General features: G+C 38.1%; 1 protein-coding gene across 2 annotated transcripts in view; it reads left to right on the plus strand.

Moving 5' to 3' along the window:
• The window catches only part of CUNH15orf41 (chromosome unknown C15orf41 homolog), a 206385-nt gene that overhangs the window by 93503 nt on the left and 98769 nt on the right, over positions 1–14113 (plus strand). For both annotated transcript variants that reach the window (XM_003791690.3, XM_023514287.1), the window contains exons 7-8: positions 208–257; positions 5138–5205. In XM_003791690.3, coding sequence (XP_003791738.1) covers positions 208–257; positions 5138–5205 — 118 coding nt within the window. The remainder of the gene's footprint in view (positions 1–207; positions 258–5137; positions 5206–14113) is intronic.

Below are 14113 nucleotides of genomic sequence, written 5' to 3' on the forward strand. Positions count from 1 at the left end.
GAGCATTTCACTTTTTAATAGCTTGCTTTTATAGTGAATAAAAAGCATGCAATTTTTGTTTTCTATGATTAAATCTGAACAGTCCTTTGATAGCTTTCTTTTTGGGGGGGTGGGGGTGGGGGAGGAAAGTAATTACTGCTTTTAGGATACTGTTTACTGTAATAGTTTTTGTAACCACCCCCCCCACCCCCTTTCTCTCGTCCGCAGTGTGTTGTGAATGACTGCTGTTATGGACCACTGGTGGACTGCATCAAGCAGTATCCTTTCCCATAAAATTTTAGGTGCACAATTGACGAGCTTAGACGCAGTGGAGTTGTGTCTAGCTTTAACCTGACATAAAGTTCTGCTTCACAAAACACATTTCATACTCTTCTGTTTTACATTCAATCAACTGGAGGGTCACTACAGACCACTCTCTTCTATAGCTTAAGAAAAATCAGATAGACCGCAGGAAGCTGTCAGTTCAGCAGCTGCACATTTCATGGGCTCACTTCAAACTGCTTGATTTTCAAGGAGCTTAAAGGTACAGAGTCATTAGGCAGGTAACACAGTGTCTTGCAATGTAGCCAACATTCCCCGTGAACATTTGTAGAAATATAACAAATTACCATTTAAAATGAGCCAAATTCAATTGAATTTACTAGAATAAATTTTGAGCCTAGAGCTAAAGGATGATGTGATTAAAATACTGCCGGAGACTATCCCATTTTAAAGGGCAGTAGATTCTTACTGCCCCAAAGTTGATTACAATCCAAGCTGTCCTTTGGATTCCTAATACACATTTTTAGAGAAACGAAGCTGAATATTTTTCCTCTGGACGGAGCTTAAGGCTCTGAAAACAGATGTCCAGTTATTTTTCATTAAAGGCCTTGAGATAACTAAAGAGTTAATGTTTCCGTCTCAGAACAGGATTGGATGGACAGTAAGTACTTAAGCAGGACTACAACCTCGTCCGAATGATAGGACAGTATCAATCAATACATTCAGTAGTTATGTGGACACAGTGAGAGTTTTGGTAGTCCTTTACTAAAAATGCTATTTAAATGGTAAATAGTGATTTTTTGCATCAAAATATTTTCTGAGTCCATGAGTCCCATGGCTCTTAATAATATAAGCAGGCCCTTCCTCGTGGAGGTTTTGCTAGCCTGGATGGCACGGTGACTGGGCTATGACTCAGTGGTTACTAATCTGGAGGGATTTTTTTCTGGAAACTTGCTAGTCAAACACGTAGGTGTATGTGCTTACCTGCCACCTTGTCTCACAGAGGCTTAGAGGCAATAATGTTTATGATAAGAAAATACTCTCTCATAAAGTTAACCTTTGATAAATTATCTTTTAACAGAGCCCTCTTTAAAGAATATTCAATACCTAAGATACAGCCGGGTATGTTTATTGTCCGAGTTTATGCCTCCAGTTTATAAAAACACAGCATTGTCAGTAGCTTGCCTTTTTATTAAACTAAAATGAAACCACCCTTCTCTTTTCAGTATAAAATTAATGATCGTGTTCGAAGTCATAGGCGCGCCAACCTCATGTTGCTGCACTGATAAAGTTTAGCACATTCGTATAACATCTCACACCGTTTTAGGGTATCTGGGCTGAATTACGTGTTAATTTTAAAGCACATAAAATAGTTAAAAATCAATTTAAAGGTAAGGTTTTAAAAGCATAATGTCTGTTGAAGGATTGCATATCGATTTTAAATATAACTATCTAATTATATATGCACGGGCTAAAGTATGACGTCAACTGCTTTGTAAATGCCAGGAGGCTATTTTTCAGTAATAGTTGAGACGCTTACGGGAAACCAGATTGCAGCATTGCTGGCAAAGAAAATGGTTTGTGAGGTTATTTACAAGTTTTGCCCGTGGTCACTGCCATACATCAATAATAGGTATCATTATGGACAAAGTCTAAGAGTGTTTCTGCATATGGCGCATTATAAATTCTGTTTGGTGTATTTTCTTTACATTTTTGCCATCATTCACTTTGCTTTTTTGGCTGTGTTACTGCCCATAGAGTTTAATGTAGTCCATGATTTCAGTTGATAAAGATAAGGATGCTTGTCTATAAATTATATTCACCAACTCCATTCTAATTTTTGCAATTCCATTATGTCTATTTCCAGGGACAGTATTGTTTTTATAAGCTTTATTCTCTAGACCTTGCGTTTTATAAATGTTATATCAAACATACTCAAGATGTCTATCTTTCCCAAACTTCAAATTATTGGTTGCTTTTACCCCGTGAAAGAAAACAGGCTGGGAAGTTGATGGAGCTGCTGGTTGTACCTTTGCATGGAAGGCAGTAACAGTTCCATATCATGTAAATATGCCTGGATAGGCGTTTGCTAGACTCATCAACAGGAATTATTTCATTTCACACTAAATAAAAATTATTGGCTTTTGTGTGAGTGAAAATGCTTTTTGTGTATTGTTCTGATAATTTGGTAATATTTATATTGCTTCCTCTCAGGAAATAGCATCATTTTGTGAGAAAGGATGCACACATTTGGTAAATAGAACAGGTGTGCAATCTTTTTACTCCATTATGAAAATGTGACATGGAGACATTTGTGGAAGTGGAAAGAAATTGGTCATTTACTAGTAAGACATCACAAAAAGCATAGTTAGCCGAGGGTGTAGACACTGCCATTGTGGTTTCTTTTTCCTTTGGTCCCTACCAATTTTTTTTTTCCTACACAGCCATGTCTACCCACAGCTTTCCTACTCACCAAAAAAAAAAAAAAAAAGAGAAAACAGCCACCTCAACTTTCCAAAGTGTGACTGCAGGACACAGCTATTAGACAAAGTCATAAACTACGAAGCAAGGAGAGATAAGGACGCAGGAAGCTTCAAATGCTGTGGGTTTCATTTCTGTACCATCAGTAACCTCAGTTTCATGATTCAACATTTTAGATGTAAATAATTTACAACAATAAAAATGAGAGCACATTTATGTGGAGTAGAAGTAAATAATTTAGTTCTAAAATGTGGGATGTCCCTGGTAATGAGACGCCATTGAGAGTTATTCATCACAGGGCTTCAATGGACTCTGAACATGGGTGAAATTTTGTGATTTAAAAACTTGTTTCGTTTATTTTGTTTCTAATTAGAAATTTTAAAAGCGCAGCCATGTGCTTTGGGATGGGGGGGCCAGCATTAGGAGGAAAGGGCAGTAATGATGACAGGGCCTCGTTTGCCTGGTGGATATAAAAGGCCACATCTCTTGAATTGTAAGATTTAAACTGTACTCACCTTACATGCAGATAAAGGACAGGATAATTATTTAGGAATTTATTTTTAACAAATAATACATAAGCTTTATTTAAGTTGAACTCTTGTAGTCCATGATCAGAATCAGAGTTTCTGGTAAGCCAAGGAGGGCAGTAACCAGGTTGACATTATCAGGGAAATGGAGAATGCAAATAGCAAATTCAAATGATTATCGCCAAGTGCTTTTGACCAAATTAAAGTACCAGAATAGGATAGCACTTCCTTTAAGACTCTGTATGTACAATCTCTTGGAAAATAGAGCAGACTTATAAGACCTACTCCTGATTTCATGTTTACTACCCATGGGGCATTCAGCAAGTTCGTTATCCTTCCCAAAACTTAGTTTTCATAACTGTAAAAATGGGAGTAATTATTATATCTGCTGATGTGATTGTTATGAATCTTAAGTTAGAAGCTCAAAATATATAGCACAAAGCCCCTTCATATGTGATATTTGGCAGGTATTATCAGTCATTGGGTAATTGTAATGCTTTTTGGGAAGCTACATGGACGTTATAAACAGACTTTACAGAGATCTTGCTCTCATTCTCTGCTTTGCCGCATGTGAACTGTTATGACCGTGTGTAAATTCCTTCCTAAGCTTCAGTTTCCTCATCTACAAAATAAGGATTACAACGATTGTGAGAATGAAATAACACACATAAAATACTTGACATAGTGCCTTCTGCATAGTAAGCACTTAAATATGTATATGTTCATGTGTATATTTATTTATGTGTATATATATATATATATTATGTGTGCACATGCACAGATGTGAAAAAAGTCTCCTGAAACAGCCTCTATACTCACACCCAGATCCAAAGTTCTCTACTAGGATGTCTTTCTCCCTGATTACATATATTCTTTTTCTTTTTCTTTTTTTTTTTTGCATTTTTTTAATTGTTAGGGGTTCATTGAGGGTACAAAGAACTGGGTCACACTGATTATATTTGTTAGGTAAAGTCCCTCTTAAAATTGTGTCCCATCCCCCAGAGGTGTGTCACACCCCGTGACCTCCCACCCCCCCCCTTTCCCTTTTCCTGCATATCCCATCCCCCATGCCCCACCGTGTACTGGGTCATCAATTTTCCCCATATCAGAATTGAGAACATAGGATTCTTGCTTCTCCATTCTTGTGATGCTTTACTAAGAGTAATGTGTTCCACTTCCATCCAGGTTAATCCAAAAAGTGTAAAGTCTCCATCTTTTTATGGCTGAATAGTATTCCATGGTGTACATATACCACAGCTTGTTAATCCATTCCTGCGTTGGTGGGCATTTAGGCTGCTTCCACATTTTGGTGATTGTAAAGTGAGCTGCAATAAACAGTCTTCCCTATATTCTTAACAAGTCCCTAGTTTGGCTTCCCAAGTCATAGAAGATCCCCAACAGTAGACTAGAAGTGAAGGCGAAAACCTGCTAACTGCCGGTTCTGTGGCAAGTTTGAATTTGTAGATGATTTACAGACCTCTGTAAGATTGGAAGTTCTTTTAGGGCAAAGGCTGCTTGGTTTTCTTTGCTGTACTTAGTAAATGTATGCTGAATTGAATTGGGAATTTTTAACACAGATTGATGTGTGCTTAAAGTGATCCCTCCTTTTTAAAAGGAGTTAAAGTACACATTCATTTATAAATATTTGACGGCCAAATACATATAAAAATTGAAAAGTTCTACTTGGTCCTTTAAACGAGGGAATGTGTGTAGAAATCTCATTCCTCAGAGATGTGGGCTAATGGTTGAGTATAGTGGCATTGATGATTCAATTCTCTATTTCATCTCCAAGTATAAACCTAGTATTAACATTTTCCCGATGATGGGATCCTACTACCTGTGTTACCCTCTTTAACTAAAACTTCCAGTGCCATTGGTTATGAGCACGAGGTCCTGCTGAGAGAGTTGCTTCTGGAGAAAAACCTGTCCTTCCTAGGTGAGTACTGTTCATATCCTCTCTAGCTCGTGTTACATCGTCTCCTTGAGTGCTTAAATATATATTTTTAAAATCTTCAGGTTGCAGTTATTATGCACTGAAGGAAGAGTGAATGGTGATTGATGCTCTGCATGTTATCTTTTATTGATTCAGAACTGAGCAGGAACTCGGTTACCTAATCCCCTGTATAGACAGCCCATGCACAGGCTTGCAATTAATATTTTATAGAATAAGTGGCTGAAAAAATGCTTTAATATCTGTGGCAGTATTACTTTTGGTGTCATGAGATATTAACCATAATCTAGGCCTTATGAGAAAAAGAAACAAATAAAAGAAATATTGTCTTATAAAATTTGTTATATATTAAAGAGAACGGCTAGAAGAATTCATGGTAGGTATGTTTGCCTCATGTATGGAGTCAAGGGATACTTTTGCTTGAAAGCAAAATATCAAACCTTTATTATTTTCATGCCAAACATGAATTGCCATCATAGACTTAGTATGATTTTTTTAAAAAATCCCACGTGTATGCATGTATTTGTGTATAATAGGTTATTATTTCTTTCAGCGACTCCTAGCCTCAGAGGACATACATGTAATCACTGATCATGGAAAACTTAAAGCACTCTACAGTGAATCAGTTTCTCTTCTCCATTTTAGATGTGGTGATTTGTAAAGATTCTGTACTAATCATTCTATTATTACATGGATGTTTTATGGCAATACCGAAGTCTGCACGTCATGGTTTTTAGGGCAAAAAGAATTCAAAGAACATTGGATTACATAAGTTTTGTCCTAGAATGGACAAAGAATTGGCCAAGGAGAGTTAAATGCAGAGAAATAAATGGTATTACGTCAAGTAAAGAAGGGATGTTTAACACAGCCCTGCAAAGGATCTATTCCAAATCTTAGTGTTCAGTATTTTTATTAATAAACTGGAGAATGGGGTTGAATGTGTTATGAGATTATTTTCATTTGAAGCTAGGAGAGATCATAAATGTTCTCTAGTTTAGGGTTAAAGAAAGTTGGTAAATCAGCAAAGTGGGCCTCAAATTACTAAATTAAATTTTCGTTATGTAGAAGCAGCAAATTCTTTCATATCAGGGAAATTGAATTGTATGGAAAGAGAGCAAATTGGGAAGAAAACGCCATTTAAAAATCTCATCAAAAAGAAAATGTATAATGGCTCAGAACCAATTGGAGTGAGTGACCCATGATGCACTGTGAGTCATTTCAGAACTATGGAGTTCTGATAGTCTTATGAAATATCTGATCACGTTGATCACTCCGATACTAGCCAGTATGGCAAGGCCAAGTCTGTTTTTTTTGTTTTAAGCCATCATTTAAGCAGCCATATTTTCAGAGTCACTTGGCCTTACTCCCTTGGAACCCTGTATCAATGGACAATCAGACCCTCTGCCCCATTTCTTTGCTTGGCCCAGCTTTTCTCCACTTCCTTTCTTGGGACTAGCAGAGCCTAGCTGGGGGAAAGTGCCAAGAGCACAGTCATGAGCTAAGCTTAGTCCCAGACCCTTCACTTAGTGCACTGGGTATGTTGATATATTCACTATGGAGGACAAAGGCAGTGCAGAAACCTGGTCCAGAAGTCATTTCTACTTGCCTGCAATTACGGAAAGGGGACTTAAAATTGAAATTGATGGGTCCCTTCCCACTTCTTCCTTTGTTCTATAAGATCCAGAGGTAATTATTTTATGGCAACATAAGATGATACTTAATTGATCTTTAAAACTCAATGAGTTATAAGAATGTATAGGATGCTTATGTAATGTTGGTCCTGTTTTAAAGAGTTTCCTCATCAGCATAACAAGAAATAGTTAATGTATTCTGTATATTTTAGGTATTTTAATACAGCACTGAATTAACACATGTTTATTTGTGGCTAAAACATGAAAATTCAAATGGGTGTTATGGAGTTTTTCTTTCTCCTTATAACCCAGACAAAGATGATTTAGGTATAAAATACTGCGACAGGTAAATTTTGATAGATCATTATTTTAAAGCCAACAATGAAAGAACACTGGTATAGAAACAGACCACTAATCTAATCTTATTCTTTCTTGTTGTTGTATATCTTGACTTCTGTGGCAGAGCCAGTGCAAACATGTTTATTTTGATTTTCTGATAAGCAGAAATAAAATATCTCTCCTCTCACTCCCTCCTGCTCATCTGGACTACTTTCAAAAGACAAGAATTCCTATTATTTACATATTCATTCTTTTTAATTTTAGAATTATGATGTTCCCTAAATTATTTTTACCCCCTTCTCAATTTTTCTGACATTATTGAAGTTTTATGTACCTTATCTGCCCCCTCTTGCCTATAAGAAGGGAAAAATAAAAAGAAATCATCCTTTTTCTAAGCCTAAATGCTTTCCTAAATTTCTTGGACTCATAGCCATGTACTGGGCATTGAGTCTTTGCCATCGAAGATTTGGTTGTACTCATTTAGATTTGTCCTATTGGTAAACTTACCTAACTTGTACTTCCAAAGATGTGTATGTTGTATAATATTAAGGCAGGTCAAAGTTGAATAAATGACTTCAGTTTCTCCAACTAAAAATTATTTTTCATTCGTCTATTTATTCGTGTATTCCACAAATAAGTTACCAAGTTGGTTACTGTTTTAGGCACTACACACAAGTCAGATGGAGTCCCTGTTTCTGTAGGGTTATGGTCTAGTGGGGAGAGAAGCTAAAAACGAATACAGATAATTTCCAGCAATGTCTGAGAGTCCTCGTAATTCTTTTACTTATTATTTATTCTTTCTTTTCAACTAACTTTTTTTTGCACTCTCTCTCTCTATGCCAGGAGCTACTCTAGTTAGGATGATGTGATTGATTATAAACACTCTGTCCCCTGGATGCCCATAGCCAGGCACAGTATTGCATGTCTGTCCCGGGGAGACAGTGAGACTGCAGTGCCCTTCCTGGTGCATTTCACTTAGTAAGTGTTACGTGATTGTCTGGATAATGAAAATAAATGCTTAAGGCTGTTATTTATTAAACCTTTCAAAGAAAGATATGAATTATACTAAGTCTCAATAGCTACCCTTTATAAATGAAGAAAATGCTGCCATCTGATGAACTACTATTTTATTTTATTATTATTATTATTTTTGGAGGCAGAGTCTCACTCTTGTCACCCTGGGGTAGAGTGCAGTGGCATTGTCATAGCTCACAGCAATCTCAAACTCTGGGACTCAAGAGATCCTCTTGCCTCAGCCTCTTGAGTAGCTGAGACTACAGGTGCCCGCCACAATGCCCGGCTAGTTTTTCTATTTTTAGTAGAAATGGGATCTTGCTGTTGCTCAGGCTTGTCTTGAACTCCTGAGCTCAGGCAATCCACCCACTTCAGCCTCCCAGAGAGCTAGGAGCATGAGCTACTTTTTCTGGAAATGCTGATAGAATTGACCTTCCTACCACTGTGTACTTCTGGGATGGCTTTTTGAGCTAGCTCATTAGCTTAGCTTTCTAACCACTAAGCTACGCACCCTTTTAAGTATCTGCTGTGGGTAGACACCATTAGAGGTTTAAAAAAAAGATTTGTTTCTTAAGTTGAATCAAACATGGAGCCATCTGGGAAAATTTAAGATAAGTTTTGTCACATGTCAGTAGTTCTTTCCAAGGATAACTAATTTAAAATTAACATTTCTTGATCAGCATTTAAAGTGTCAGAAGATATGGAGAACCTACTGCTCACTCTCAGGCTTGGCTTCACAGAGAACTGTCCTTCAACCTGAAGTTGACCCACAGCATCGTGATTCTCCTATTACCTCTGCTAAGGGTCCACTGCATTTCTGGCATGATCAAAACAGCATGTGGCAATGTGTTCACTTGTGTCTCTCAAGTGATTAATTAGACCATGTTCTGCAGTGTTACACGTGTAGCCTCTCTTTGCTTTGATTTGGGTTTTGGTTTTTGGCGTTGGTTTTTGTTTTTTGAGAGCTTTGAACAAAAAATAAAATGTAAGAAAAGAAGGGAAAACAGTGGCAGTATGAAGACAACAAGACTGTTGGCATTGTTAGGAGAAATATGAAAGCGCTTATGGGAGAGATTGAAGCTAAACCGTTCACCCTTGTGTGTTGGCCTTTCTCCAGCCTGGAAGGGCTTTCATTAACGACTTCCACAGCCACTGCCTGGTGCAAATCCTTGTTCAGTTTGGCTTAATAAGGATGGCTCTGGAGATGTTTTCTTTCCTGTGAATGTTACCCTGTTGGTAGACCCTTAACAATTATTTTGAGTGCACCTGAGAGGCATCTTCTTTATTCCTGCCTCACCGCCCCCCAATGTTTGGGCAAACCAGCATATTTACGTGGGTGCTTTCCTAACATTCATGTGTTACTCTGTGGGACTCCGGGAGGCTATAATCTATACAGCCAAATAGGCTTAGTGAAGGATGTCCCCTGCTATAAGAAATTGGGATCTTTGTTTCTAAGAGTTCATCTGCTCCTGCTGCTTTATCCCCCACCTGAAGCAACAGTGCTGTGCCAGGGAAGTGATTATGAAGTGACAAACAGGGGATTATGACTTCAGGTGAGGCACAGGCAGTGGGAGAGATGAGATTTAGAATCCTGAAATTGTATGTACATGCAGATGTCAGCTGTAGAGACTGAGAGACTAGAAATAAAACATGATTATGGAGGCTGACGGGAACGGAGGGGGTTGGGTACTTTGTAAGGAATCAGCCATTCAATTCCTATCTATCAGAAGGTTAAAAATAAGAGGCAGTTTTTACAGCAGTAATAGTAACGTGCTATTGAGGGCAGGACGTAGGGAATATGGGTCTCTGGTTCTCCCTTCACAGAAGAAATTGTCATAGTGAGAGACTATCTGATTGGTTCCCTGGTCATGTCTAATCATATCTGCTTTCGTGACACTGATCATTTATTGGAACCGGTTTGGTTGTAAGTGGCAGAAATTCAAGCTGGATTTTACACATGCACGCACGTGCACACACACCTGGAAAGTCCAAAAAGAGAAATTTGCTTTTGACGTGTCTAGAATCTAGAAGACCAGACCACGCCCCCAGTATCTCCCCATCTCTCCGTGTGTTTTGCTCTTTTCTATATTGGCTGCACATTCAGGTAACACTGATGGTCACCAGCAGTTGCTAGTTTGTTTAATCCTGAGTTTAGAATTCCAAAAAGAAGTTGATCATTCTCTTTTGCCCCATAAGAAATCACTGGTCAGCTAGTCTGGGTCAAGTGTCTACCCCTATGCCTAGCTGACTGGGGATGGGTCACATTACTGACCACCAGAATCACTCTCTGTGAGAGTGGGTAGCAATGCCGGACAGGACGGCATATAGGACGGCAAAATCAAAAAACCTCTTTCTCTTGCAGATAATTAGCTACAGGTTAGGGCTTTCCTCCCCATCACCAAAGGGCATTAAGAGGTTAAATCAGTTACTGTTACTGCTGGCTGGACTTCTTGGTCTTGTGCCTGTGGGCACACACATTTGTCTATCTCTGTAGGAGGTCCTTTTTAGATCTCAGAACTGCCAACATGCCTCCCTCCCTTGAGATTGGCTCAGGGACAGATGAGCTGGTTCTGCAAAAGGGTGGTACAGCGGAGGATACCTGTCCCGTATCTTTCTAGTCTACCATGCTGATTAGCCCCTTCATGTGTGGCAGTCAGCCAAAAGGATTTAGAGTGATTTGGTGCAAGATATGGAAGAGTTTTACTTTCTTTGTGGCTGACATCCGTGTCCTCTCTCTCCCACAGCCACTGTTGGCAGGGACGAGCCCACCTAGCCTGGCGACACGGCCCCAGCTTCGTGACCTCCCATTTGTTTCCCATCTTTAGGGCACTTCAGTTTTTCACTGATATTGTCCCCTAAAGACATAAGCGAAGGACAAGGTCAGAGCAGTCACTTGTATTCCTTATTAGTGGCTTTGGTAAGAGGCTTAGGGGGAAGAGGTTGAAACTAATGGCTGTAATGAAATTTGGGGTTCTCTAAAGATTTCATTTATCTGTGCTATCAGTCTCCCCATTAAATGCATATCTGCTCTGTGTACCTTTGCACGTGGTTCGAATAAGGCAACATCTATTACGGAAACCTTGCTACCTTCCTCAATTGTGCAGAAAAGGCCATAAAGCTTACTCCCAGGGAACATAAAAATATAGAAAAGAAAGGTTATAGCTCCAAGTCTAAAAAAAAACAGAAAAATAAGATACTAGAGTAAAAAACATATGCTGTAATTTTCATTTGCATTAATAGGTATCCTTTTTGGCCTCCAGTTTAGTAAAGATGCACTAGATGTGAAAGAGATTCTTTTTATCATACGTGTATTTTAGCATTTCAGAAAACTTTTGACAAATTCAAAGATAAAAGCCATGTCAGGATGTTATTTTTCATTTTCTGGTGTTGTGAACTTGAATTTTGCATAAGTTTTCTATATATCTTAAATTCAAAGCTTTTAACCAAAACAAAAAACCCTCAAATCTTTTCTTGGTAGCCCTGATGCCCCCATGATTCCTAAGTATATGTTAACTAGTTTCAAGTGTGTTTCGTTCTCTGACTCAAAATCAGCCCTTTATTTTAAAAAAAGAAATTGTGTAATTAGTACTTAATTGCCTTGGATATTTTGGGTAAGCTTGGAAAAGAGGGTAATTCAAAGGCCAGAGAAATTAAACTTTCACAATGTTCTTTACGCATGTGTAAGTCCTTTTTCTAAAATGCCCTCTAAAGATGGGCCTGACAACTTAAAAATAAATGAAGACTTGGGTTGTTTTTAAAAATTCACATCAGTTTCATCTCTGGATGCAGTTTTATTGACTTTTTTTTAAGTTAAATTGGAGAGAGGACCATTAAAGTGCGAGAAATCAAGACGTTCTCCAATTTCCCTCTTCTTTAGGTAGATGCCATCTGAATGATATCTGATTTAATTAATAGTATATGACAGATAGCCATCCACCTGTCCTGTGGTTCAAGATTTTACAAGAGGGAAATAAGTATTTTCCCTACTTTGTAAATGTTACACATGACCCACTTAAATGTCTATGTAATTAAGAGTGATACACAGTCTATCAGAACAAACTGGAAGTTGGTTGACACGGGCTCTCGTCCTCTATCTGTAATGATTTGAGAGGTCTAAGTCTTGGTCACTCAACTTTTCTAGGCTAGTTTTGTGCAAAAATTGGAATGTTGGACTTGTTCAGAAATATATGAATCAGTAGTTATCTAAAAACCTACATTTTGTGAATCTGCAGGTTAACTAATCTACTTTTAGGGGATAATACTCTTATATTAATTTTAATAATATACACTTAAACTAAGATATTAAAGAGCTTAATAGTTGTGAAGTATATTGGGTATATACAACCAGAAGACCCTACTGAGTGTGTGCTATCTACACTGAATAAGATAGGTCATCTTGATTTCATACTGATCCTCAACCATGTTGGGAAGTTACACTAAAAGTGTTGTTTCGTGTTAATACCATTACTTGGCTTTCCCCCCTCCCAATAAAAGAATAATATTCTTTTTTAAAATAATTTTTATTTCAAATTTTAAGAGGGTGCAAGTGTTCTTGTAACATGGATAAATTGTATACTTTCTAACTAATATTATTTTTACTGTTTTAAATTTTGATCATTTTGTCTTGAAGAAAACCATAGATTATTATTTGATTTGATTTTTTTTTCTTTTTGGTAGAGACAGAGTTTCACTTATAGCCCTTGGTTGAGTGCTGTGGCATCACAGCTCACAGCAACCTCCAACTCCTGGGCTTAGGTGATTCTCTTGCCTCAGCCTCCCAAGTAGCTGGGACTACAGGTGCCTGCCGCGACGCCTGGCTATTTTTTTGTTGGGGTGTGGCCGGGGCTGGGTTTGAACCCTCCACCCTTGGTATATGGGGCCTGCACCCTACTCACTGAGCCAGAGGTGCCACCCAGAAAACCACAGATTATTAAACATTTAGTTTCCACTTGAGAAATTAAAAAAATTGTAAGTCACCACTTAGCTCAGATTGTGCAAAGTATTATAAGAACCTATTTGAAATGTATGATTTTCAAAGAAAATACAAATGGCAAAACTGACTATAGAAGAGATAAAAATATGAATAGATCCATAGCCATAGAAGAAATGGGAGAAGAGGCCAAAGAACTGCCCAACAATAGCACCGGGCACACATTGGGTTTCTGTGGGGCGTGCTACCAAAATTTTAAAGAGCAGATAAGTCCAATATTATTTAAAATACCAGACATCAAAGAAAAACAGGACAATTTGCCATCAGCATTCAGGAAAGGAATAATATCCCATTCTCAACAATTGAGATGAATGGCAGGTAAACATGTAGAATAGACAGTTCAGACCAAGGATGAACGATAATAGTGAGAGCTGTCAAATGAAATCTTGAACTTTGAGTTAATGTTGGTACCGCTATGGCTTTTTGATGCATGGGGAGTTAAATTAGGAAAGGAAACTTTTGTTTTGTCAGTCTAGACAGGTTTTGTAATAGACAAAAATATTCTTTAAAATGCCCTTGTATTTTATTCGGTTATATATTTTTTGAACATTAAATGTGTATGGGGCGTATGTTGGTGGTGAGAGTAGGGCAGTGGGTAGGATACTAAAAAATGAAAGGGAAATGCTGCTGTCCTCAGAGCAATAGGACGAGGTCCAGGGTATAAGGCCCAGGGTGTAAGACCCAGGCCCATGCTTGATAGATAGCACAGGGTAGCTAACAAAGAATGAGGCAGAAGAAAATTAGAGTGGGCTGGGACCAGAATATGTCACCTCAAGATCTCACAGTTGGAACCTTGGCATATAAACCAAATTTTAAACCCAGACTGAATGGTTTGGCTAATGATCTAATGGTAAGAAGTTTTTCAATGTCTGGGGGCCAAGAAAGGAACCTAATTCAAAAGCTAGAAAATCAGGCCAGA

The sequence above is a fragment of the Otolemur garnettii genome, unplaced genomic scaffold (assembly GCF_000181295.1).
Source record: "Otolemur garnettii isolate 467f Iridium unplaced genomic scaffold, OtoGar3 scaffold00050, whole genome shotgun sequence".
In the NCBI taxonomy this organism is placed as follows: domain Eukaryota; kingdom Metazoa; phylum Chordata; class Mammalia; order Primates; family Galagidae; genus Otolemur; species Otolemur garnettii.